Raw genomic sequence first — 27,424 nt, 5'->3', positions numbered from 1 at the left:
ACAGCAAGTGTACTGGTGCAGTATTTAATGCACTAAAATGAAGTCCGACTTTGTTTATTAATTTTATTTATTTATTTATATGTTATTGAAAGAACCGGATAGCACACAGTTGGCTTAGTGGTTAGCATTCTTGCTTTTGCAGAGCTAGGTCTAGGTTCGAATGTTGGCCAATTTGAATGTTCTACCCATGTTTGTGTGGGTTTACTTCATGAACTCTGCTTTCCTCCCACATCCCAAAAACATGTTGTTAGATTAATTGGCTACCCTCAAAAAAAAAAAAAAAAAATGACCTTAGGCTGTGTTAATGACATGTGACTATGGTAGCGATATTAGATCGTAAGCCCTTTTGAGGGACAGTTGGTGACATGGCTATGGACCTTGTAAGCCAAATATGTGGACACTATATAAATACAGGTAAATAAATAAAGGAATTTGCATTTTATTCTTTTTTTCATTATTTTTTGGATCAGTTGAGATGCATCCAAAATCCCTTTAAACCTTTGGTTCTCTAATAACTGTCTTCATAAAATTGGGATTGGCATCCACACTCTTCACATGGCCAATAAGTCATGTCTTACTGCATTTATTATTCTACCAGGGATAGCTGTACCAATATTTGGGCCATATAATTCTGATGACAGTCCTGATGATGAAAGGCTAGGTGGAATGGCAGATAAGCCTAAAAGTTTGATCGGATAAGGGGCAGACTGCTGTTCTTCTCCCCAGCTTCCAAAATCCTGCCTTCAGATGAGAGATGCTAAACTTTTTGTAATCAACATACTGGATTTATGTGATTAGCATACCTATTTCTTTTTTTTTTAATTTACCGCTCTTTTAAAATGTTGCCACTTAGTGGCTCTTTTGATACTGATCTCTATATTTGTGATATCAAAACAAATATTCATTGCAGTTGGTCCCCAACCTTTTGGACATCACAGACCACTAATTTCATGGACTCTGGACCGTGCATGTGAGGGGACCCGTGTGTCATTCAAAGGGAAGAAACTTCCCTCAGAGTGACGTCATGATGCCAGAACCTGCCCACTCTGGGACAGAAACACAACCTGCCCACCGCTCTGAGCCTGTGATCTGTACGAAAGACATGGTCTGCAGCTCTGGTGGGTGTGCCCTTCTCCTGAACCCACTGGGGGCGCACCGGCCAGAGCCATGGACCACCGTTTGGCGTCCGCAGGTCTAGATGACTTGCTGATGTTCAATTTAAGCATCATATCCAGTATCCAGGAAGAAGCAGTTCTGTGGCCATTCATCTCCAACCACTGGCATCAACATCTATGCTGGTTTGAGCTAATAGAAAGAACAGGTATTGAAAAAACCATGCTGTTAGGGGAGATGGTTATTTATTTGCCAGTTCTTCATTGGGATGACTGCAACTGGCAGGCTTTCAAAGGAAAGCTCAGCAGAAAATTAAAGCAGAACTAAACTTTACAAATAAAAAAATGCAACCAGGCATGTTCATTGTCACCGAAGAGCCAGGCACAGTGCTTTCTGCAATAAAATAAACTTTGAGAACTCTGTGAGATCTCAATTTTTAATTTACAATCTTCTAGGTGTTGGATCTTCAGCCGTCTTGATTGGCCAGACTGGGATGATGAACCCCATTCTTGGGGCTACCGGGACACCCCACATATCCCAGTATCCTACAATGAGCTGTACATATTCTAAGTGTTCTTGGAAAAGAATTTTGTGAACAGATAGTAAAGTATGCTATAAACATTGCCTTCTACAATAAAATAATTTTTTTTATTGTGGGACTTTATGCCCCAGTTTAAAGTCACACATATCTATTCATTCCACTTTCTAGTACAAATTTTGGGCTTTAGATACACTATAAGAAATTATTGACACTAGAGATAGCTGGACAACTAGTATTGGCAGCCTCAATATGTCTTCCAAAGCAACTTTCTTTTGCATTAAACAACATAAAAATCATCATATAAAACGTAAAAAGGAATATTTATTACACACTTTATCTTACAAATTACATTTTAATAGCAATAATTCTTTACATATAAACTGAAATAACAATATATCCATGTTTGTAAATGTACAACTGATTCTTTGGTATTTATTGATTACATGGTTAATAGGTGACCCTTATAACACAGACTGGAAATTTGTCATTGCAGAATGCACTTTTTATCTTTCAGTAACAGGTGGATGATCAGCTGATTTACACACCAGTCACATGAAACAGGGAATCATGGCATAACTTTACACCTGTTTACTTATCATCCTTGATCCCCAAGGGCCATGGCTCTCATTCTAGCGTATGTTGGGTTGAACATATCTGAATAATATGTTATGTTGAAACTTTTTAATTGGAGGACCCAATAAAGATTTTTACTGTACTGGGTGCCAAGGAGGAAATTTTCACAAAAATGTTGTGGTTGGGTTGGTTAAAGGGTTCAAAGACAACATTTAAAGACCACTGCAAAATGTATACAGGTGGTAAAATACTAATTAGTAACTAGTTTCTGCCTCAAATGACATAAGCTTTCACGGTCTTAACACTGTTTTTTGAAGCTTTTTGCCTTTTATTCCATTTTTTACCATTTTTAAATTCTTTGGGTTTTTTTTTTTTAAATCTTTTTAACTTGTTGAATTTATAGCAAAAGTAAATTTCGCCAAAAAAGCCCTGACCAGCAGGCATGAGTGGCTTAGTTTACAGGTTTGGCACGACCCAGTGCTGAGATGAAGTAAATGCCTTGGAGTTACACAATCCTTGGCCAGTGAAGATGGCTGAAGACTCCAAAACTGGAACAATGGACATAACAGCTTTCACAGGACTGCAGGACAGCACTTTGGTAGGCAGGTGTGGTAAAATGTGCAAATATTCTGAGCATCTCTTTATCCTCCATTCTTGTCTGGATATTTGTCTATTTCCCATTGTCTCACACACTCTCTAGATCCCCATACATGTCTGTCCTATAACCCACCATGTGCTCAAATTTGTGTTTGGTCAAAAAAGAAAATCAAATGTCAACCCACCCCAAACACGTCTACAACACAATTTTGGAACTGACCCATAGTTTAAGAGACATTGTGGTAAAGAGCTTCAGCCATATACAAAAACTTTCATGTTACATAACAGTTATTTGTCTTACATTCACAAAAAAAACTTTATACATTGCTGGGAGTATTTAGAAAACTTTTCTTTGAATTCCCATCTCTCTGTGGAAACCAGTTGAAATGTAAAATTCATAGAAGATTGAAAATAAATAGATGACAGTGCATGAATGACTACAAATGTTTGTTCATCTCTTCTGCTAAAGTATTGTCACATTTCTGGGACTTAGAGGTGATTGGAAAGTAAATATTAATACAACTAAAGCACAGCCGACTAACAAAATTAAAAGATAGCCAATAAACTTTTATACCTGCTTGGAATTCTTTGTTTGGTAGTTTATGTACTGCACAAGCTTGTTTTCCTGTTCTCCCCCCCTCTGCAATGTGTATTTGCAGAAACAATTTGCTAATTACTTTGTAAATTTGCAGAATTGTAAAACTCCTAAATTGTAAATTCACAGTGGTTACACTGGGGAGGCAACGTAAGTATAGAGAACTAAGTGGCCCAGTAGTTTGTGAATTGTAGGTGCATTGGTCCCACATAATCAATGTGAAGGCAGGTTAAAAATGTAATGGCAGCACATACCAGATATGGATTTTTTTGTGAAAAAAAAGTTAAAGCTCACTGACATGAACATTACAGCCATTCTAGCCCATTTTAAGGGTGTTGCACTTAAAAAACATTTTAACATTTTACCCTAACATATAAGGGTATCTACCCTTTTATGGAAAGTGAAAATGTTGAGTTTAGGTACGCTTTAATTGTTTTTTTGGCATCTTATTTTTTTATGCCGGAGTTGAAGAACTGGGCCAGCACAGACAGGAATTAGAAACTCACAGAAGAGCTTTGACATGCAAGGAAGGATGAGTCTAAGTTAGGAAGTTGACTCTTTATGAAAAAGGTACATTTTCTATCAAGTTCAAAGGCACACTGCAAGTACAAAAAGCAAGAAAAAAAATGAATGACACTGCAAGTAGGCATAAAAAACACATAATTTTTCTGTGCCTTTTTCTTCAACTTGATAACTGGGTCTTTTTAGTACTAGTCAGGCAAAAAGCCACATCAAGCATTTTATACAAGCTTTTCATTCATAAAACAACCAAATGGACCAAGTCTGCCTACCAGCAACAGTTTCAATAAAATATAATAAACATTTATCAGTTGATGGTGGGTTCCATTGATGCCTTTTTATCAGTTTTGGAGGTTGGTAATAGTACAATCGTACTATTGGTATTAGTATTAGTAGTAGAAAATTGTTAGTGTATAGTCAGCATAAGCTTAGCAGCTAATATTGATAGGAGCAGGACTGTTACCATTGGTGGACATACTAAGTGTCCTACACAAGGTCAGAATACGCAAAAGGCCAACCATTGCAGCAACAGGTGGTCAGAAGGTACCAGCTGATAGCTGGAGTCTTATCAAAAATATTGATATTCTAATAGGGCATAAACATACAAGCAGTATCAATACTAACCCCAAGACAGGAAGGCAACAGACATAGGGCCCCCAGCCAGCTATGCCTTCCGCTTTCCCTATAAGCTTCTATAACTTACTTGTATGTTCAAAAGCCCAATCCTCCACAGACCTCAACTACTACTGAAAAAATTAGCTATGTCTGGCATTTTTATCTGCATAAAACACATTTGAGGGTTAAGGAGTATTTTCAATTATGTTTTTTCATAATTGATTTCTGAAGACAATGACGGAGATATCTAAAACATAGAATAGTATGAAAACACAGACAAGGATTTTGACTTATCAGGCGGTAGATATTAAATGATTAAATACAATGTGCATGGAAATTCTAAATTTTAGCTGTGTCATAGCAGTAATATTTCTTAGTTGCACACAACTAAGTTAAGAAGCAACCTCACCAACTTCGACTACATCCATTTTTTAGTTACCAATGCTTGTTTCATAAATAATACTCTGTTCCCTCCATGTTTTGCCATGGCCACAATGAGCTCTGTAGTCATTCTGTTTTTCCTTATAATATGCAGTCTTTCTACAGGTCAGGTTCAGTCATCAGACAGTAATAGTCTGCTCTGGCTGAGTAGTTCCGAGATCCTAAGTCTGAGATGTCTACATCTCCAACATTTTCCCTGTCTCTTGGGTTCCTCACTGGAGCCATCCGAGGAGGTGGAGCTTTGTAAAAAGTTCTTCTTACCCCTGGAGAAAAAAGATTACATTAGTCTGAGAGCAATACAGAATATATAGAATATAGAAGAGAGCCATAAAGGTACACTGAGGTCATGTGGTACCTAAATCTCCATCAGGGTCAGGATCCGCAGTCTCACTGTGTACAGTCAGCATGGGGTCCTTATCATCCTGATTCTGTGTCTGAGGGTCCCCTCTCCCTTCTGAAAAAGATAATTTCCGAGGCAGTGCAAGACGTAACTCTTTCCAAAAGTCAGATGCTGGGGACTGCAAAAAAAGAGTAATATCACTGTGTTATTCTAAGAGTAATTATACTTTAGGGCTATAGAATATTTGTCAAAATAAAGGATTGACTGCCCAGCACATAAATATACTTAATAAGAAATCCTGTCATATCCCATGTATATAAGTACAATCATACAAAAATCCAAGGCTTTGAAAGTTGCCTCCTTTGGATTTTTGTATGATTGTACTTATAGAATATTTGTGTTATTTTGCTGAGAGAAGGACTGGGGTTTGAGTAGTTTAGTAAAAAGCTCCTAGAGAGTTTGATAAAGAACCACATGGAGGAGTTTCTGCTAGAAAATAATATTATAAGTGATAGTCAGACCGAAGTTGTCAAACAAATTTGCTCTCTTTTTATGAGGAAGTAAGTAAACAGGTAGACAGTGGAATAGCAGTTGATATAGTGTACTTGGACTTTGCTAAAGCATTTGACACTGTACCCCACAGACGGCTAATATATAAGTTAGAGTCGATAGGTTTAGAAAAATCAATCTGTAAATGGATAGAGAACTGGCTTAAAGATTGCATCCATAGAGTTGTAATTAATGATTCATACTCTGAATGGTTTTAAGTTATTAGTGGTGTACCCCAGGGTTCAGTGTTGGGACCCTTTCTGTTTAACATCTTCATAAATGATATAGAGTTTGGGATTAAAAGTACCATTTCTGTGTTTGCAGATGACACCAAACTATGTAATGGAATTAACTCCATACAGGATGTCTATAATCTACAAGCAGACCTGGATGTACTGTTTGATTGGGCAGCCAAGTGGCAAATGACATTTAATATAGATAAATGTAAAGTTATCCACATGGGAGCTAACAACATGCATGCGTCATACTGTCCAGGGGGAATACATTTGGGGGAGTCAGAAATGGAGAAGGATCTGGGGGTTCTGGTGGATCATAGACTTAATAACAGCATGCAATGCCAAGCTGCAATATCTAAAGCTAGTAAAGTACTTTCTTGTAATAAAAGAGGAATAGACTGCAGAGATGGAGACATAATCCTGCCCCTGTACAAAGCATTGGTCAGACCACAACTGGAATATGCAGTCCAGTTTGGTCACCAGTTCACAAAACGGACATTGTGGAATTGGAGAGGGTGCAGAGAAGGGCAACTAAACTAATAAAAGGAATGGAAGAGCTCAGCTATGTGGAGAGATTAGCTGAACTGAATCTATTCTCCCCTGAGAAGAGACATTTAAGGGGGGATACGATCACCCTGTATAAATATATAAATGGTCCATATAGAGAACTCTCTTCCCCATTATTCACTTTGAGATCATTACAAAGAACAAGAGAGCACTCTTTACGTCTGGAGGAAAAGAAGTTTAAGCTCCGGATAAGGGAGGGATTCTTCACTGTAAGGTCTGTGAAAATGTGGAATCGTCTCCCTTAGGAAGTAGTTTCAGCATTTACTATAGATTGCTTTAAGAAAAAGCTGGATGTTTTTCTAGAAGCACAGAATATAACTTGGTATTAAGGCTTTAAAATAAAAATACCAGTGACTGTTCATCCAGGGAACATCCGATTGCCTCATGGAATCAGGAAGGAATTTTTTTCCCCTTTTGAAGCAAATTGTACCAGGGTTTTCTTTGCCTTTCTCTGGATCAACTGTGTTTTATAGGGTTTTATATATGGGATATGTTTATTTCTCTAGTAGTTGAACGTGATGGACTTATGTCTTTTTTCAACCTAACCTACTATGTAACTCTGTAACTATATAAAAGAAAGCCGGGCAGACTTGACACCACGCCACATAAATGATGTGCTGTTAGACTACAACAGCTGGGGAGTGCCATTTTTACAGATAAACAACTACTTTTCTATACTTGCAGGGTCTTCAAAGGAATAAAAGAATTGGAAATGTGCATGTATTGCCCATGGGTACTGCATTTATTTGTCCTGATCTACACTCTATCCTTAGGAACACATTACTTCCCACAAAGATTGTAGCACACCCCCAACAATATCTTTAGTTCCTTTTCTTTCCAGAAGGACATCACTATCTTGGTTCGGGTTCTATACAGGGTCAGCATCTCTGTCCAGGACCTAAAAGCTAAACCTTATGCCCTGAACATTATTTGAACTGTCCAAATTCATTTCTACCTGTAGCCAACCCCTTTTTCATTCTACATGACTTGTTTTACACAAGGAACCACCTCTACATAAGATCACAGTGCCATGCTTATGTGAGTTTTCTCTATGAGACTCCTTCTTATTCATAAACAACCCATAAACTTACTGAAAGGTTATATGGCTCATACATAAATTTTATTGTGTCTACATAGTGTATGTAGTGTATGTATGATGATCATTGTAAGCTCCTTTAGCGGCAGAGATGATTGTCATTATCCTAGTGTTCTCTGCAGCACTGAATCAAAAAATACATAATATATACGTAAAATAATTTTGCTGCATGTATCTCAGCTTTACCGTTTGATATGTTTGGGGTCAAAGTCTGTACAATCCTGGAATTGTTGTCATGCAGTGACATGGCAAAGCTCAGTTTTTTCTAGTTCTACCTTCTCTTTGCACACATACCACAGAGTCAGCCTTCCATAGCAGCATTTTCAAGATCCCTCTTTGAGAAGTCAACAGTTGGGTGACTTCTGCAGGTAGCTCCTTGTACTGATTCTCAAAAACGATAAAGATCGGCTTACGGGAGAGTTCCAGCAGACGAAACAAACCATTCCTGGGTGCAAGAACACATATCGGTCAATATCAGGGCATTAGTACTATAGACTGCATTCAAAAGCTGATCAGCATTGGCTAACCTACCTGAAGTTGTTTTGGCACCATTCCTGTTCCAGGTACACCAGTGACAGAACCACTATTAGGCGACGACAGCGACTGACATTCATAAGCAACTCAGCGGAAGGTTCTAAACATAATAATGTGATAATGATCGTTATTATATTGTACACTGCTTGTTATGTTATCCATTAGGATGGCCAAGCTGCTGAGCTTGTAAGGAGAATTGTGGCTTCATGATTAGGTTGCCTAATATGTAATAATATTTTTGGTAGTAGATAAGAAATTGTGGTGCAAGACTCCACTATATAATCAATAAAAGCTAGACATACTCGTGTACTATGCAATATTTTTCATCAATTAAATAAAAATGAAAATTGATTCCGAAGGTTTTTTTTGGTTGGTTAACCATGGTGATATAATCAAAGCAACTGTTTTGTCTTAAGATCAATATATCAATCAGATATAATAGTACTATTGCTTGTATTTCCAATCAGTCTTAAACAAGTAGATTGTACATTAAATACTTGATCAGCAGGATTAATTTAAACTGATGGAGTGACTGGATGAGAGCCACAAGTCCAACAGATATGGACAATTTTCCAACATCCATATTGCCAAGGACACAACTATGAACCCTGGAACTTGTCTACACTGTCGCAGCATATATTGATCAATCCACACAGTGCAAAGATCAGCCTGCAAACCAACATTGACTGCATAATTTCAGCATATAGATCAATCCACATAGTGGCCACATACAGCATGGATCAGTACCAGAACTACACAGTCTGATAATCAACTGTGTATAGTACCAATATGCTGCATTGACATTTTTCCCTCAAAGTTATCTGTCACCATGTTTCTGATGAGACAACATAAACCTTATATTGTTTCATTAGCAAAATGAGAGCGGACAGCATTGTTGAGTAAAACGTGTCACCTCTACATATCTGCGCCCTCACTTTATATTCAATATCAGTTGGTAGATTACAGCCAATGCATTTATATGCTTTTAAGGAACATGGGATGAGCTAATACACAAAAAGATGTATGCAGTAAATACTGGATTATATAAAGTAGTAAATAATTGGATAAACTGAATAACAAGTGTTGCCTTATCAGGGTTGCAGAATGAAAAATCAAGGAACACTTCACTCATGTTACAAGTGACAACATAATTGGAACCCGCAGAGCCACATCCATAAAGACCACTTGCCTTGCTTTTCAGAGCTCAGTACAATGTAGAGAACTAAATGTAGCGTAATAGGATGTTTAGTGGTCATATGAGTTTACCTGTATTAGGCAGGAGACTCCTTTCATCCAAGTGCAGCTTGTAGCCGTATCTGTTCTCCAAATGGGGTTTCAGGATGAAGTTTGTGAACTTTGTGTCGATGTTTGAAGGACAGAAAGAAACATAGGCATCGAACAGACGTCCATCTGCAGGCAAACACAGACCTGAGTCTAAGTGCACGCATAATGTTCTTTATTCTGATTTATTCTGTTCATAAAGTGTTTGTAAAGACAATGCCATGAGACTTTTTGCTGTTAAAAGAAAATCTATCATGATAGAAACTTGGAGGCTGCTATTTCTCCTCTCTAAAAAGTGCAAGTTGCCTGGCTGTCATGCTGATCCTCTAGCAGTGACTATGTATAAAGACCTTGACCCAGAACAAATGTCTTGATAAGGGCGTCTAATGCTTTCCTGAATGTCACTTATTCTCTATTTGAAGCTTGCAGATGTTTGTGATTTCGAAATGCCAACTCTGGTCAAAGTCTGGTTTGTATTGCTCACATTGTCACTACCTCTTACCATGACACCTATTAGTAGGACAAAAAAAGAAGGATACCGATATTCAGATTAAGATTAGCCAAATAATTTAAATGATTAGGTGTATGTAATTGCCATCAATGAACTTCTCTTGTCTGTCCTTTTTGATCTATTAAATTTAATATGTCAAAACATTACAAGCTGATCCTTTTAGGAATCCATTGCTGGCTTCTGCATCCCGCAGTGTTATCTCAAGCAGGCTAATTAGCCAAATTCTTCCATTGGACACCTTTCTATATGTAGAAGATGGATGCATTAGCTTTAATTTACATACTGTTTTAGAGTAACAACACTATTCTTTTACAGATACAGTACACAATAGTTGTCAACCATTAAGGGTTGTATTATTAAACTCCTTGCCCATTAATTTGACTTCAGGATCATTGGCAACCATTAAAATCTCTATGCATTGCTTGTTCCAATGCATATGAAAACTCCAACTCATTCTTTCATCCAGTGGCCAGTTATCAAAAGAACACATCAGTCACAATACTAAATTCTTTACCTTCTAACCAAAGAAACTGTTGAATCATAACCAAATTGTCACGTGAATAAGATATACATAGACCTTTAGGTGTATTACTGGCAGGGTCTCTAGGCAAAGGAATAAAAAGCCCGAGCCAAGAAAGATCAGTGCAGCCGCCATATCTACAACTGGTATTGTTTTGACATAATAAATTAAATATATTTAATAGATCAAAAAAGGACGAATAAGAGAAGTTCATTGGTAGACTGTAATATACTGAAAATTATATTGCTAGCTTGCATCTATTGTGTCTAAGTAAGTTGCTGAGAAATCATTAACAGCTACCTTCAAGCAGAATGGTTTTATAAGGCAACCTCCCTATTGATAACATTCTGTAAATGAACCGTGTGGAAGTTCTGGCTTTATGTGATATGCTGTTATCATGACCTAGATTCCAATAAATTTTTGATAGAGCGCCAATGCTGAGTGCTAATAAGCGCTGGATACGTTTTACATCTTGGAGAGCCATGTTTGACATTGTACCTGAACAGGTTTCATATTATTAATAAAAATTCACCTCTCTTGTTAAAAGTCAGAATGTATAAGAAGGATGTCCAGGCATTATACCTTTTGATTTGCTGATAAACAGGCTGTACATATATTTAAAAATAAGAACACTTTTTTACATTATTAAAAATACCAAACACTTTGCATTTAATAACTAGGATCTAAATCTGGGGTGTACAAATTCATATTGTATTCAAGTAGCCGTCCAGCTCTTAGCTAGACCCTAGTAGCCCCATGTTATTCTATAATTGTCTGCAAATCTAAAGGTCTTGTGAAATGTAGAATTGTAGAAGAAAAGGAGTTCTTACCATTTATTTCCAGCTCTCCATATTTGTCTTTGTACCAGAGACGTACATTCAGGCGACACTTGATATATACAATGGTACCAACAACAAGAAAGGCAAGGACACAGAGGGCGAAAAGGACAGCTGCTATGTGTCCAGCTTTATCTGTGGAAAAAGAGATGACAAATACGCTATGAAGTCAACTCAGTATAATTGTGCTATGTTAAGTCATGGGATATACGACAGTCACCTGTTTTTTAAGTACACGGCGCTTTTCTCATAGAAAAAATGTCAGTGACACTTTTATTAAAGGGGGACATCGGAAACGTTACAACTTTGTATAAAGCCAAACTGCAAGGTAAGTTCTGGGGCCACCCCCTGTGGACTAGAGCTATATGCAAGATTTAACTGTGGATAAAAATGCAAAATTTTTTACCTCCCTTACTTTTGTCCTTTGCTTTCTAGGCACAATTGTTTAGATCAATCTTGGAAAATGTGGAGCAGGGGAAGTTAGAAGTAAGATTTTTATCACTGTCTGTCTCCCTGTCTGAGATTTTCCATCACTTCTTCATAGTTTATAATGTCACCAAAAAAGTAAGTGCAAGGAAATCTCTGTAACAGATCACCAGATAACAGTAAACATACCTAAGGGCTAAAATAATTTCCCTTTATTTTAAATAAAAAAGTTTTGGATGGGCTTACACATACATTTTTAGACAAGACTTTCTCAACCAAGGGTTTAATGAGAAATTTGTGCTTCTCAGGTCAGTTTAAGTGGCTTGTTGTATGATAGTGGATACATATCTATCAGCAAATATATTTGTAGTTTTTTGTAAGGGGACATCCCTTTGACCACCAGTGTAAGGTGCAATGTTCTCAATGGCCAATACTGTGGGAAACATCCTTCCAAATGACCGCCAGTGTAATGTTTGTTCTTCTCAATGAGCAACAGTATAAGGATTGTTCTTCTCAATGACCAACAGTATAAGGTTTGTTCTTCTCAATGACCAACAGTATAAGGTTTTTCTTCTCAATGACCACAAGAGTAAGGTATTTTCTTCTCAATGACCACATGAGTAAGGTTTGTTCTTCTCAATGACCACAAGCTTAAGGTTTGTTCTTCTCAATTGCCACCAGTGTAAGGTTTGTTCTTCTCAATGACCACAAATGTAAGGTTTGTTCTTCTTCATAACCACCAGTGTAAGGAGCATCCTGATCAATGACCACCAGTGTAAGGTTTGTTCCTCTCAATTACCAACAATGTACAGTTTGTTCTTCCCAATGAACAATAGTATAGGGCATATTATTCTTAATCATCCCAGGTGTAATAGGACTCCTTTTCCACTGACCACCAATGTGCAGCTGAATTGTTTCCATTGATGAGCAACGTAATGAGCATTTCAATGAACTCCCTTTCTAACTTTTCACCTTGATCTCCCTGTCTCAGTCTAATTAAAAATGCTGCATTTATTCTGAAATAGTACCTTTTAAAACATTAATCTTTATATTGTTGATAATGTAATTTGCCAAATCTAAAATCCATAGGCCTATATCATATTTACATTTCAACTGTCAATGTCTGTCTGCAGTTAAAGTAATTATTAGCAGGGGTTTCCTGAGACCTGAAAGCTATTTCCAAGGGCTTTTTCATGTTGAAAAGGTTGTGATAGTCTGGTTAGACATTACTATGTGTATATATTTAGGTTCATATTACCTATAGGTTACACCAGTTATGTTAATTAGCTGTGCTGCTAGCCAAGGACACATTTTCCTCACATAAGGTTATAAGGCTAACCCAAAGACAGATATATTTAAATAAACACTATCCCAAGAGTGCTATGAAACATTTAACATGCATATATTTAAAAATAGCACAATAGTCTTTCAAACTTGTAACAAAGAAATTGAACCAGAAATTTAAAATTGAAAAGTAAATACCAGATTTGTGAAGAGTAAATGAGGCCATAACTGACTGCATTTGGCAAGTAAAGGTCCCATAATCCCCCTCTGTGGTGAGATTAACATTTAGGATGCTGGTAAGAAACCTTTCCGAGCTGTTGAGACCATTCCTACAAAAAAAAGTTATTCATTATTTAGCTAGGTAGAACTATTCTGGAAGAGGAGCTCAGCTAAACATTATCAGCACAAAAAATGACAACCCTGATAACCCTACTGCAGATTCGGAAAAACAAATTCTACAAAATGTTTTTAGATTCTCTGTCCAATATCAAGGGGCGCCATTTATGATCTGAAAAAATAAAGACACTATTACTATTGCCTCATTCATAAAAGTGGAGATAAGCTGCATCACTACTAAGTACCTACCACCACCCCACATTTATAAAGTGATACCACTTTACAGATTGTCAGATAGCATTCTCTACTTGGTGATGGCAAACATAACGACGCACAATGGAGATCAGTAATGTTTGTCCAAAACACCCTGATTGCCACTTTTCATGGCCGCAAAAACTAAGCCGTATATAATATACAAAAAGTATAATATCAGTTACCAATTCAAATCATTGAAGCTACCATTGACCAATGCAGGGTCAAACTACTCCTTATCAATGGGCAAAAACTAATACAAAGTGCCTTTTTGTAAATGTAGCATTAATAAAGTAATGATCATAATTCGAATAAGGTGGGGTCTTTTTTTAAACTGAATATTCATTAGTACGTAGAATATTTCAGATCTGGCAGTGGTTTCATTAACCATCCCTATCTATAGGGTGCTTCCTCCAGAGGTTGCTAGGGGTTCGTTAAGCAATGAGAGCAATTTGCACCTCTCATCCAGTTTAAGTGACACCAATGACCTTTTTGGTTATGTGTAGGGGTGACTATCTTCCCACTGGCCAGCAATGTAAGAGGAATTTTTTCCCATAGACTACCAAACAATGTACTGTGAGTATTTCATGAAGACTTGAAAGTTATTTCAAGGGTCCCATCATGTAAAAAGGTCACAAAAGGCTGATCTAGATCCTTACCAGAAACTCTGCTGCTCCCTGTACACCTCTGGGGCTGGATTCTTGTTCTTGAGCCATGTCAGGTTGGCATTACATGAGTCAATAAGTCGCAGTGTACAGTTCAGGAACAGACTGGAGCCCAGGTGTGGCCATAATTCCTGTTCTCCGGAAGATGGTGCAATCAGAACTGGCAGAGCCCCACATCCAGCATCTGTTTGAGCAGAAAATCATCAGTATACAGTACAACCTTTATAAGATAATAGAACATTTTTTTAATAAATAACCATAATGCAGGGAAAATGTGTTGGTGTATTCATAAAGCATGTGTAAAAATAAATGCCTTACGTTTAATTTAAATGGAATTTCACTTGCAGCAGGTAAAAAAGCCCTTGCTGTGGAAGTTCTACTTGGCAAACCATTGCGATGAAGATGTATTTGTGAGAAGGCTGATAATGGGTTTGGGATACTTATTAATATACAGTGTTTTTCATTAGTTTTTTTGCAAAAGAATCTCACAGTCAAGTTTAATACATTGCAATTGTATGTTTGGTGCATATTGTGTATATATTTTTCCATTTACATTCATATATGCCAATAGAAATTGAAAATGGTGCCATGAAAATGATTACAGGCTATGGTCCCACCCAGAGGCATGCAAAGTCTGTATCCAGTGAATAAACCAGAATCCATTTATATACTTCAGATTAAAGGTTCAATAACCAAATAGTTTTCTATATAATGGACTTGGTGTTGCTCTTTAAAAACGTAAAGGTTAGTTCATAAACGTTTGTTAAATGGCCTATCAACCTTTATGGTCCAACTCCAGGCACAGTGGCTTTTACATTCTTACTTATATTTATAATTTTCTTTAACTTCTACATCCACAGTAGCTAACCTATTTGGAACAAGGTCCTTATTTGGTTGAAAGAGGGACAGGAGGGTCTAAGGCAATTTTTCTCACCCTTTTTAACATGGGGAAGCCTTTGAAATAACTTTTGGACTTCAAGGAATTCCTTTTATAACAACTGAATGCAAAAGTCACAGTATATTAGTGTAATGGTCAATGGGAAGAATTCCTCTTACATTGCAATCAAGTGCAGGAATGTCACCCTTACTGATAGCCAAAAAGATTATTGGTATCTCTTAAACTGACCTGGGAGGCACAAATTGCTCACAAATGTCCAGGGAGCCTCCAGCAAACTCTTGAGGAATCCTAGAATTCCAGGGAACCCTGGTTGAGAAACACTGGTCTGGGAACTGACTATCACAACTTGTAATACTACCAGCCATTAATAGAGGACGCTCTTACAAAATCTAGCAGGCGGGAGACACACAGGCAAATACAGATCTTATATGATGTGATTCCACGCTAATATCTGTTGATACATTTTTAATTCTGTATATAACTTATCAAAATGAATTTCCCTCCTCCACAGCTCAATATTACACTCCCATTAAACCTTCAAGTGTTTTCTTATGTTTTTAGCAACATGTCGTTGTTAAAAACAGGGGAGCAACCTTTTTTGACCCCTATAAACATCAGAACATTTTCTGGTATAGAAACCAGTTTCAGAATTGTGTTTTTGCCAAGGACAGATTTCTTATAAGGCCACCTAGGCTATACCCTAACATGGGTGGGACATTGTGACCACTGCTATTGTGGCTGTAATATTTTTAATTATACTAAAGTGTTTAGCATCAACCATCATGGGTCACACCAATGACCTTCTAATATCATCATGGCAGCTGGGCTAGGGGGGAAAAAAGTACAACTCTGCCTCTGGTCTCCACCCTTCCCTAAACCATTTATAAAACACTGATGGGGTTATGTTGCTTTGCTTTGTGAATGTTGCTATTGGAAAGTTTCCCCTTTTCCTGTTTGATAGAACTTTGCTGACCAGGACAAGTAGAGAGGGGAAATATCAGAGCACTAACAATCCAACAGGATTTATAATCCATCCCCATTTTACCCAAAATAAAAGTTTCTGGCTGGACATTTCTTTTAAATATTTATTCTCAGCAGACATTTCTTCCACTTCTACACATATTATTGTTGGTTGTATCTACACTTTTACATAAGAAATATCACAACCCAGTTCTACGTCATAATAATGAATATCTTAGCACACAACCTATGATTATTTTCTCCAAGATATATCATTTTCCAGGCCCCCGGTCATTAGACTTGAATTATAGTGCAGTAGTAAATAGTACTTTCATAATAGCACTTCTGGAGTCCTGGACAGACATGCTCTGCATGGACATGTTGGGAAGTCAGTAACAATGGAAATAAATGATAATACAATATAAAAGAGTGATAGGTACATAATTTGTATTAAAGTGTTTCTAAACCCAAGAACACAAATCTAACAGTTCTTAGATGTAGTTGCTGCATTTTCTTTCACCTAGTAATCCTGCCCATAACACTTATTGTCCCATTGTGACCACTTACTGTCCTGTATTTATGCAGAAGCAGTATTGTCATCCTGTTGGAGGACGTATGTTAGTACCACAAAACACATCTTCTTCTCGTAATCTCCATACCATGTGGATAGGCCGTTTTGTGATCCATAGAAGAGAACTAAGAAGGCTGATTCCTTTGCTTAAGATTTTGGCACAGTGTACAGAAAGAACACAAATACATTGCATTTCTGGCCAGCTCAACCAGTCTTTTCCTGTACTTGCAAAATATCTACTAATGCACATCATGTAAAGCCTTGTTACTATGTTCCTGCATTATCCATTGGTATTACACATCACCCCTTCTAATCTTCAGCAAAAAAACTCTTTTTGGGAAACAGTGGATCTTTCTCCTTATTGAATTTATTAAATATACCCTTAGCTCCGGAATTATATGGGACCCCTCCAACCCCTCCTTGCAGGCATTAGTACTTTATAACTATTTTTAAAAAAATATATCTCCCTCCCTACTTAATTCTATAAGTTCCAGGACGATCTGGGATCACTTCGTCCTCTGTGCAGCTATGGATATTCTTTAACCACCCTAGGAATAGCAGTCTCCTTTTTCTTCATTATTTCTCCTGTGAAACACCACTCAAGTATCTCAAATACCTTAATTTACCTTCAGCCCTTATATCTTACCTCTCAACTTTACCATCAACAGTACAATCATCAGAAAGTGTTCTACTACCAATATGAGTCTCAATGAAGTCCACTGTGGAAGCCAAAATGGTGAAACGCATCAGAAATTCAAAGTAATAATTAATTATATGTGGTTATTGATCTTATGTACATTTTGAGTTAAGATTGTATGAACTTTTCTTTTGTTATTTGAGTTCTGTATAGTTGTTAAACGTCAAACATAACTGACCTTTACAAACATATTTGTTGCCATAAAGAGCCATTCTTTTTATTTCCTCTTTCATATACTTACCAATATACCTGGCTTGGCAACTCATTACCTACTTGTAATCATATATTTTGGGATCCCACTTTAAATAAGCTGCAATATATAAGATTTTTTGTTCTTAGGTTTTAATGTATTATCATCTTTCAGGAATAAAGTACCATGCCGTTTCCATGCAACTGTAATAACATATACTGAGCAGTACTGTACAGAGAATATAAATACAAAGAAATAACATAGGTAGATAAATATACCCAGCATATGGAAGATATGGATCTATTTGGTGTTGTGTTTATATGCAACATAAGGGCAAAACCAGGGAATTACAACCTTGGTGTATACATTTTTTTAAAAAGTGAGAAAATTAAATCAATAAAAGTGACAAAGCTTAAAAAAGTGTGACTCCCTTGATTTTAGGATTGAGAGTTGAGAACACAACATTATGATCTGCAATACACTAATCCAATGCACAATACTTGCACATTACAGCAAACATGCCCCTTAGCCTTCTCTGTTGCTGCTACATTAATTACAATGGATGGTGCAGGAACTGGAGACCCTATCAAGATCCAGGGAAATCAGTTATTGTGCAGAATATTGCACCCTGGTCCATACTTTAGTGTCTGGGCTTATTAAAATTTGTGTTTTACAAATGCAATAAAAAGAAAGGATGTGTTCCTGAAAGGAGTGAAGATCTATGGAAAAAGTGCTGGCACAAGAGAATAGTAATGTTCTCTTTTACAGTTTATTTATTTTTTAATATCTAAGGGCTGATTCACACTATTGCACCCATGTCCCCCTTGCTGATGAAGGATTGTTGAAGTGAAGTGAGTGGTATGTTCTTCAGTTGTGGTCCAGTGCCCTGCCAAAATCACTACATGCACCTTCTTTGATGTGTTTTGGTGGGTGGGCAGCTGATTCCAATTTATTGGCCACCTTAACACAACATGTTCCAATAAATGTGTATTTTAAATTGATCTGAGCAAAATAACAAAAACCTGGTTGTTATACCATACTGCATTATATACATCATAACTTTTCTGGCCATTATATTACTGAAATCTTAAATGTCTTTGTTTGGCTCTGTTGGTGTTTGGCTGTATAATTGTTCATAGTTTGAACTTTTGTAATAATTAAACACAATATACAGTCATGACCTTTAAAGAAATTTGGACTGTGCACACTCCCAGCAATGGGAAAGCAGAATGAATCACCTGTCCCTTTGTCCTCCCTTTAATTATATATAATATCACATGTGTATGTACATTGATTGATGATGTTGTGAAATTACCTTTATGTTTCTTGCCCTTGATATCCCAGTTCCACCCATCTGCTATAGTGGTAATAAAGTTCTATTAGGATTTGTGATACATTTTATATGATGAAAAATGCATTAGAATTAAAATTGCAGGCTCCAAAAACTGGAAAGTGATTCAACTGGTCACTGTCTACAAATCTTGTACGCCACTCTCAGGGCCATCATAAGAAATTTCTGGGTCCCATACTAGGTAAACTTTTTAGGCCCCCCTACACCATGTCTCAAAGTTATAGCATTGCAAAAGTCACTTTTGATGGGGGACCCAGTACAGAAGTACCCAATGTTCCTTCCCTGATGGCGACCCTGCTTTAGATTATTGAATTAAGATGTTTTCACTAATTCCAGCAGTGTTATAGCTACAGCAAAAAGAGAAACTTTAGGCCAGTGGTCCCCTGCCTTTTGCACATCACGGACCACTAAATTTACAGACTCTGGAGCCATGTGTCACTCAAAGGGGAAGAAACTTCCCCCAAAGTGACGTCATAATGCCAGAACCTCTCCCATCGCAGGTCTGAGCCTGTCCAGAGCCACAACCTGCTCACCACCCTGAGCCTGTGATGCATACGGGAGATATGGTGTGCCGCACTGGCCAGTGTACCCCTCCAAGCGGGGTCCTTCTCCTGGGGGGTGCACTGGCCGGTGCCGCCGATCTCAGGTTGGGGACTGCTGCTTTAGGCAACTGTTTGCTTTGTGGCAAGAGTTTGGGGAAGGTCCTTTTCTAGTCCAGAATGACTGTGATCAGGTACTTATAATAGATGAGAAGATCTGGCTCACAATTACCATTTTATATGACCCCAAAGATATTGAGTAAAATTAGGTTGGGACTTTGTGTGGGTCAATCAAGGGCCTCCACAGTTCCAAACTCTTACTCTGATTTAATGAGGTAGGAACCTGCAGAACCTCATGGGCAGACTGGACTGTAAGAAAGGGAGGGATTTTGGAGATCCCTAATCCAAAGAATAGGATGTGAAATTAAGTAATTAATATAGCTGTTCTGACATATTATTGCCATGGAGCCTAGCCCCCAAACCCCAACCCCCCATCCCCCCCCACCACCACCATCCTGCAAGTGTTAATGTCAAAATACCAGGGAACAGTGCAGCATTATTCTATTGTTACCTTTACATTTCTTATAGACTTTTATAGCTTTCAAGTTTAAATATTTTCTTTAATCACACTTTAACTGAACAAGCCCCTATGATCTGCATTCCAAGAGGTACATCATCACCCTAAGGCAACATGACATAGACCTGAGTTTAAGATTTACACCAGCCTGAGGAGTCATTAGTGGCTGAGTTGTTCAGGAAATAACAATTCAAAATAATTCTAAAAAGCAAAATTCATATAAAGGTAATGTCTACTGGAATATCTGGAATTCACTGCCTTACCTGGCATAATGTTACCCTACAGCAGAGGTATTGATAAAAAAATATAACTAAAAGTATAATATAAAGTCATAAATATATATAGGGGACACATTTAAAACCAAAAAAAAAAACTAGTTAAACTATAAGACAGCCCTGGTTATTTTTCTACCACTGGCATGTGTTTTGATGTCTAATGTGTAACGGGAGTTTAAATATGTACCTTACGGTTTAGACATGTGCATGGATGTGGTGGGTATTTATTTTTTATATTATTATTTTTTTTTATATGTTAACTTTGTTTTTTTCCTGCTATTTATTGCTATGACACAAGGGCACCCCCTTTATGATAGTCCTAACAGGTCCCTTTATAGGGGCAACCAGGGTCCTTTTTCTTCCGCTTTGCTAAGATTTTGACTGCTATGTAGTGCTCAAAGCAAAGTATGTTTGTGTTCATGCTCAGCAGAAAAAAGAAGAGATCTAACCCACCTGCTGGTGTCTCCGCAGCTGTCCTGGGCTCAGAGACAACTCAGGTGTGCATGAGGGTAGGTGTGTGTATCGGGGGGCAAGGTACCTCCAACATGTGGAAGTGATTGGTTGGCTCTACAGTAGCCCAAGTCACTTCCACATTACAAATTGACAAACTGCATGTATAAAAGTAAAGACACCCACAAACATTCCCATCATTCTTGATGCCAAGTCCAAAAAAACAGGCAGGTGTGCAAAGGTGCCTGTAGTAGTTTAAAGATGTAAGAAGTTGGCCATCTACATTGTTTTCAAACTTTTATTAGTAATGTTAGTATGAAAACCATCAATGTGTTTGGGGGTTTAACTGTACCCTATTCAGGATAGGTGCACTAAAGCTTTTAATGGTGGGGCTGTCTGATGCTGTGATCTAACTATGGTGCCAGGGGTGAGCACGTTTGCTATGTTGGGCTGATATTTTGCTGCCTCTTTGTTATTTTGGAGAATCACCAAATGTGTGGCTTGAACACACAATCCCTGACCAAATCATAATGTAGATTGCCCATTTCCAAGAAACCATTAAAGAATGTGGTAATTAACCTTAAAAATAGCCCTAGAAAAGTCATCAACCTGATAAGTTAAAAATTGGCCACCAAGTAAAGCAAGCAGATATCTCTTATATAGCTCCAACATAATATGCAGGGCTGTAAATGTCCATAGTCAGTTCACTAACTGTGTTTCACATCTAACTGAGTATTGGACGATGACCAGATCATATGATTCGGCTACACATGGGCTGAAATCATTATATATACGGATAAATGGAAGGTGACCATACACAGCGATTATCAGATGCAACCAGTTATTTTAGAATTCTGTGCTGAAATCAGGATTTGTATGGATGAAGACCTCATCAGGATACTTTTGCTGTTCTTGTATGTTCTCTCTGATTGTGGTTTGTTGCTGCCCAGGTGGTCATTAAATGGTCAGATCAAATGTAAATTACATAAAACCTTTCTGGTTCATTGAGAGGGGAGAGAGGAGCAGTATACTGCAGTGCTCTCCTATATAGTAGCGCACAGCGGTCATTTATCAACCTGCTACTGTGGATTGATGTATGACGTTGGGAGGCATCACATGTGACAATGTCAGATTTTCGCCCAAGACGCGTACAACCATTCTTGACATAGCTTTAGTGTAAAGTCATTGTGATTTCCGTGACACAGATACAGAGTGATTGCTATAGACTACTACAGTAAGCATAGGAAATGCAAGAAATTAAAATATAACAGGGTGCCATCTCTCACCAGTCATTTTCTTGGGGCGTCACCAGCTTATCTCTCACAAGGGGAAGTTTCCATGCTGTTGACAGACAGAGAAGAGCATGTAACACTAACACCCATGACACATATATATCTAAACAGTGACAGTACAAACTAATCTGCACACTCACAAAGCAACACTAAACACAATTATCTGCACACACAACAAAAAACACAAAAAGAGATAATAGGAATGTGACCAGCCCAAGGTCACACAAACATTCCAGGTGCACTCAGCCAAGAAACAACTTTCACTGGTGCCACCCAGCTCAGAGGAGTTTTGCAACTGAAACAAAATTTACAGTAGGGACAGAAGATTTGCAGCACATTAAATACAATGAGTAGAAGAGGCTGAAAGTGATCATTCTATTATTTGCAGACATGACAGTTCCAAAGCTACAAGCAGACCAGGACAGGAAAGAATGCACAGCGTCTATTTGGAAAGTAACGGATGCAGAAAGAGACGCAAACCATTCAGAATTGTCCTAGGAAATGCTGAACGCACGGGAACTGCACACAGAGAGTATAAGTACCACCCCAAATAGTTACAAGACACACAGCTATTACTTACCACTAATGTCGTCTGTACTATGCTCAATGCCTGCACCTACAACACCTGTGAGAGGAGGAGCGGGGGAGGAGAAGGAGAAGCAGGAAGTAAATATCTCTAATCTACCTGTACAAGGGATAGTGAACAGAGCAGCTGTACTTCCTCCTAATGCATTGTGCCATTCACTGACTTATCTAATTCTCTGCATCCTTCTGTTCTATCAATACTGATCCTCCCAACATGGGGGTTCTCTTCCCCAAGCCAATTTGTTGCTCAATTTATGCATAAGTGAAACTCTATAATTACTGCTTCTTTTTTTTAAAAACAGGATGCAACATGATAATTATATAAACATATCTGTAAAATAATACAGGGCACAGCTTCCAAATGTCACTCATTTAGAGGTACTGGGCCTTTTTCAGAACCTTTTCCCTTGCTCACTTTAATTCGTCCCCCTTTTTGGACTTATTTATAGATCTTAAAAATTTGTAAATGTGTTAAATGCTATTTTTTTATGCTCATTTTCATTTATGCGTTTTTAACATATTATAAAGTAGAAGAGCTCTCAAAACCCATTTTTTCAAACTTGCCTACCCATCTTCTTCTGTCTTTTGAAACCGTCACTACTTCCCACCACTACATATCTCCCCTCCTATTGTGTGTTACTTCCCCCACTTACTAGATTGTAAGCTCTTTGGGCAGGGTCCTCTCCTCCAGTGTCTGTGTTTGTTTGTCATTTGCAACCCTACTTAATGTACAGCGCTGCATAATATGTTGGCGCTATATAAATCCTGTTTATTATTATTAATAATAATAATATTAATAGAATGGGTGGTAGATATGAGCAACTTTTTATATGTTTATTCTTCATTATCTACTTAGCATGATTATATGAACGGGGTGTGCTTCATCTTAGACTTTTGTAACATGGAGGAACCATTGAAATAACTTTCAGGTTTTAAGGAACCCCTGCTATAATTACTATATTCACAGATCACAGTATAATAACACGGTGGTCAGTAGGAAGAATTCCCTTTACATTGCTGGTCAGGGGAGAAAATGTAAACATTATAGATAGCCAAAAAGATCATTGGTGCCACTTAAACTGACCTGATAGCCACACATTGCTCATTGCTCAAGGAACCCCTAGCAACCTCTGGAGGAACCCTGACAGAACCCCAATGCTGTAAAAATATATGTAAAATAATGGAAAAAAGATGAAGGTGACATCTTAACTGGAACCAAGAAACAAATTCCAGGGAGTTGCAAGGCATCATCCCATGTTAGGACTGGCTGGTAGTTCCCAAGGCCCAAGTCATATCTGCCAACCATTAGCCAATGGTAACATCTAATTTTTTTGCCAAGGGAGTTGTGATGCGCTGTAGAGTGTGGCAATGATCAGCTGAAAGCTTGCACTGTTTTTGTCCAGCAAACAACAAAGCAGCACATTTGTCTGAACTGGCCACATTGAAAAGCTTTGCTCTTGATGTGTCCTTGTGCTGGAATGCATTGCTGAACCTCAGCAAAACTCATGTCAGTAGTTGTGGTATTGAAGGGGCCCTCAGATTTCTAGTGCTGCCATGTTTCATTTCTTATGAACAGCAACTGTACTTTCAACACATCTTTGTGAACATAGAGCTCCAGTTTTTCCATCCATTTCATCCATAAACTAGAAGAAGGGAAGTTTTAATTGCAGAGTAGATTTACTGTCATGTGTTTTACATGCTGTACGCATCCCAACAAGGGATCTACTATTTGCCTGGTTTGTCCAAAGCAAGGAGAAATCTTCCACACGGACAGTTTTACAAATTTTACACAGGTTCATAACCTTCATCTCTCCAATAAAGAAGGTAATATATCTAAAATCTCACCATTGCAGGGAATGTACTCTCATTTCCCATTCTGTTTTACACCCATCATGTGTTATTACCCATACACACAGTGAAAATGACAATGAGGAAGTGCAGGGTGTAAGAGTGCAAGTAAAGAGTGCAAAGGGTATGAAAATGGGCAAAATGGGTAATAAAGAAGTGCAGAGGGTATAAGGTTGGGCAGTATGTGTAAGAGAATAATGCAGAGGGTATGAAGGTGAGTTGTATTTGCAAGAATGAAGTGCAGAGGGTATGAAGATGGACAGTATTTGTAATAGAGATGTGCAGAGGGCATATAGATGGGCAGTATGTGTCGGAGCAAAGTACAGAGGGTATGAAAGTGAGCTGTATGTGTAAAAGACAAGTGCAAATGGTATGAAGGTGAGCAGTATATCTAAGAGAGGAGTGTAGAGGGCATGACAATGAACCAATGTTTGGGTGTCAGATTTCTAGTTTTATTACTGTGGTGACAGGTTCTTTTTATGGAGGTATCTGTGATTTATTAGGGCTTTTATGTCTTGTCTGTGTCCATCAGATACATTACTAACACAGAAAGTGTCTGATCTGCATGGCTGGCTCAGTAACATCACCATACTAAAAATCTAGAAGTACCCCATATAAAACGTTTGACGGCGGGCTTTCTGATTGTATGTCATTGTATGTATCTGTCTGTCATTTGCAATCCCTATTTTATGTACAGAGCTGTGTAAAATTTTGGTGCTATATAAAGCCTGTTTATTATTATTATTATTATTATTATTATTATTAATAATAATAATAATAATAATTATATTAATATGTATGACACAAAACAAAAGGTGTGGAAAGGAGATATGGGAATGAATACTAAGAGGAAGAGCATATAGGGGGATAAGTGAATATTCAATTAGGGTAGGAAGCTATATTGGTGCAAGAAATTTACTGTGCTGTTTAGTTTTTCTACGAAAACAGGGTACAGAATATCGAAAGGAAAGATCGGGATGTCCATTGACCATAGACACTGATGTGAGGTGCATACTGGTGGCAGGGTATGCAAGAAAGGTCAATAAGTGTACTGACATGGATTTCTCAATGGACTGTTACGTAATGCAAGAGTGGGCATATATTGTATTATTAACTGACATAGGTCATTCAGATTGCAAGTGTTGGTAGAGTTATTCTTCCTCTTTGCAGGTGCTTCAGAATTTTTTTCTCTATTGCATGTAAACAATGGATTCCAAGCAGAAGCAATGGGCCTGATTTTTTAAAGCTCTCCAATGCTCGAGAGAATACACTTTCATCAGTGAAGCTGGGTGATCCAGCAAACCTGGAATGGATTTCTTCAAAGGTATTTACTATTTGCTAGTAAATGTTTTGAGTCATGGACCAGATCCATTCCAGGTTTGCTGGATCACCCAGCTTCACTGATGAAAGTGTATCTCTTCAGCCTTGGGGAGCTTTAATAAATCAGGTCCATAGTGTCATCATTGAGTTCTTGACATAGCAAGGGTGCAGGCTGTCAATATCCGCAGAAAACTACAGAATGTTTACAGAGATGACACCATTGACAGATTTATGAAGAAATTTAAAGCAGGGCAATAAAGATAAATTATGCAAAGCGAGACCATCAACTCTTGTCAGGGTGGGTTTCACCCTTCCTTCGTCAAGATCTTATTGAGTAGACATATTATCTGTGCACCAGTATGCCAGTGTCCAGGCAATGGGTGGAACCCCTGGAGTTGGGTTCGCCAATAACAGACCATGTCAATATGGTGGCAGTACTGCTGTCCTCTGACTAGGGGGAGGAGGTTGCCCTCTGGAGCAATGGCATATCCTGGATGAAGATTCAAGATTTGGGAACTACCACTCAGCATGAAATCATTGTAGATCATATGGCTGCATACCTTTGTGAGAGCTTTGTGGTCTCTTTCCTACTACACTGACTACTTATTTATAAGCCCACTAAAAAGCCTTGCTTGGATTGGGACAGACTGTAGGCCATTCGAACTTGTTCCGATCTGGAGTCCTTGGTTACTGAGTAGAAGCTTCTTTAAAAACACACAAATATATGGTCAAACAGGATGCAGAGAAGGTGACCATCAAAGTGGACTATAATGTTGGGACAACCCCTGACTTTGGATTCAGAATTCAGCAACCTAAGAGAAATGGGAACTTCACCATCACCTGGCTTATCTGCATTCCTCAATGAAGGCTCATGAACATAGATTGTATATACACCTCCATTGGTGGCTCCAGGGTTTTTGGAAGCACGATTTAGATTTTGATGTGGCAGACTGGAAGTTAATACAACCTACAATGCTGCCAGCCAGCAATCCCACAGGTGTTTGCACTTGTTTTTGTTTATAGGGTTGAAGTTCCCTGCATTCTGTACTGGAAGTTTGTTTACAGATCAGCTTAGTTTCTGGGCCTTAGTTTCTGTGTTTGCTCCTGACACTAATTCCAGCTTTAATCTTCCAACCATGCACTGGCTTATAACTCCTGACTTCCAGCCATACACTGGCTCTTGACTAGGTTTGCTTCATTTCCCGCCCCAAAAATATGCTGGCCACAGTGTCAATTAGTTAATATTTGTTTATTATTTGTATTATGTACCCACACAGACCCTCAAATTCAGTGACAGACTTATGCCCTTCAGTACAGACCCTTCCCCTCAATGCACCCCACTTTTCGGTGCAGAACCCCTAAGTGATAGATTTGCACTCAGTACCATAACCCTCCCCGGTAATTGATACCCCCAAGGTGTAGTTCCCCCTGCATATCCCCTGAA

General features: G+C 38.1%; 2 protein-coding genes across 2 annotated transcripts in view; one reads left to right on the top strand and one right to left on the bottom strand.

The window, feature by feature from the left end:
• Positions 1-27,424, top strand: part of MRPL23 (mitochondrial ribosomal protein L23) — a 706,510-nt gene that overhangs the window by 533,755 nt on the left and 145,331 nt on the right. The gene's annotated exons all lie outside the window — the stretch shown is intronic.
• Positions 1,956-22,880, bottom strand: SIGIRR (single Ig and TIR domain containing). Its single transcript, XM_072421740.1, has 10 exons — positions 22,808-22,880; positions 22,222-22,276; positions 14,422-14,611; positions 13,373-13,503; positions 11,459-11,599; positions 9,583-9,726; positions 8,314-8,416; positions 8,077-8,227; positions 5,350-5,512; positions 1,956-5,257 (listed from the first exon to the last, which is right to left on the bottom strand). Exons 2-10 carry the CDS (start codon positions 22,226-22,228, stop codon positions 5,094-5,096), a joined length of 1,194 nt encoding a protein of 397 aa, XP_072277841.1. The 5' UTR covers positions 22,229-22,276; positions 22,808-22,880; the 3' UTR covers positions 1,956-5,093.

This window comes from Pyxicephalus adspersus, chromosome 9 (assembly GCF_032062135.1).
Source record: "Pyxicephalus adspersus chromosome 9, UCB_Pads_2.0, whole genome shotgun sequence".
Classification (NCBI taxonomy): domain Eukaryota; kingdom Metazoa; phylum Chordata; class Amphibia; order Anura; family Pyxicephalidae; genus Pyxicephalus; species Pyxicephalus adspersus.
This window is presented reverse-complemented; position numbering and strand designations above follow the sequence as displayed.

Excerpts from the sequence above, each read along its gene's own strand:
- SIGIRR (XM_072421740.1), bottom strand. Across the intron at positions 8,417-9,582 it reads GAGTCTCCTGCCTAATACAG|AACCTTCCGCTGAGTTGCTT; the intron begins GTAAACTCATAT and ends TATTATGTTTAG. Across the intron at positions 5,513-8,076 it reads TATGGAAGGCTGACTCTGTG|TCCCCAGCATCTGACTTTTG; the intron begins GTATGTGTGCAA and ends CTTTTTTTGCAG.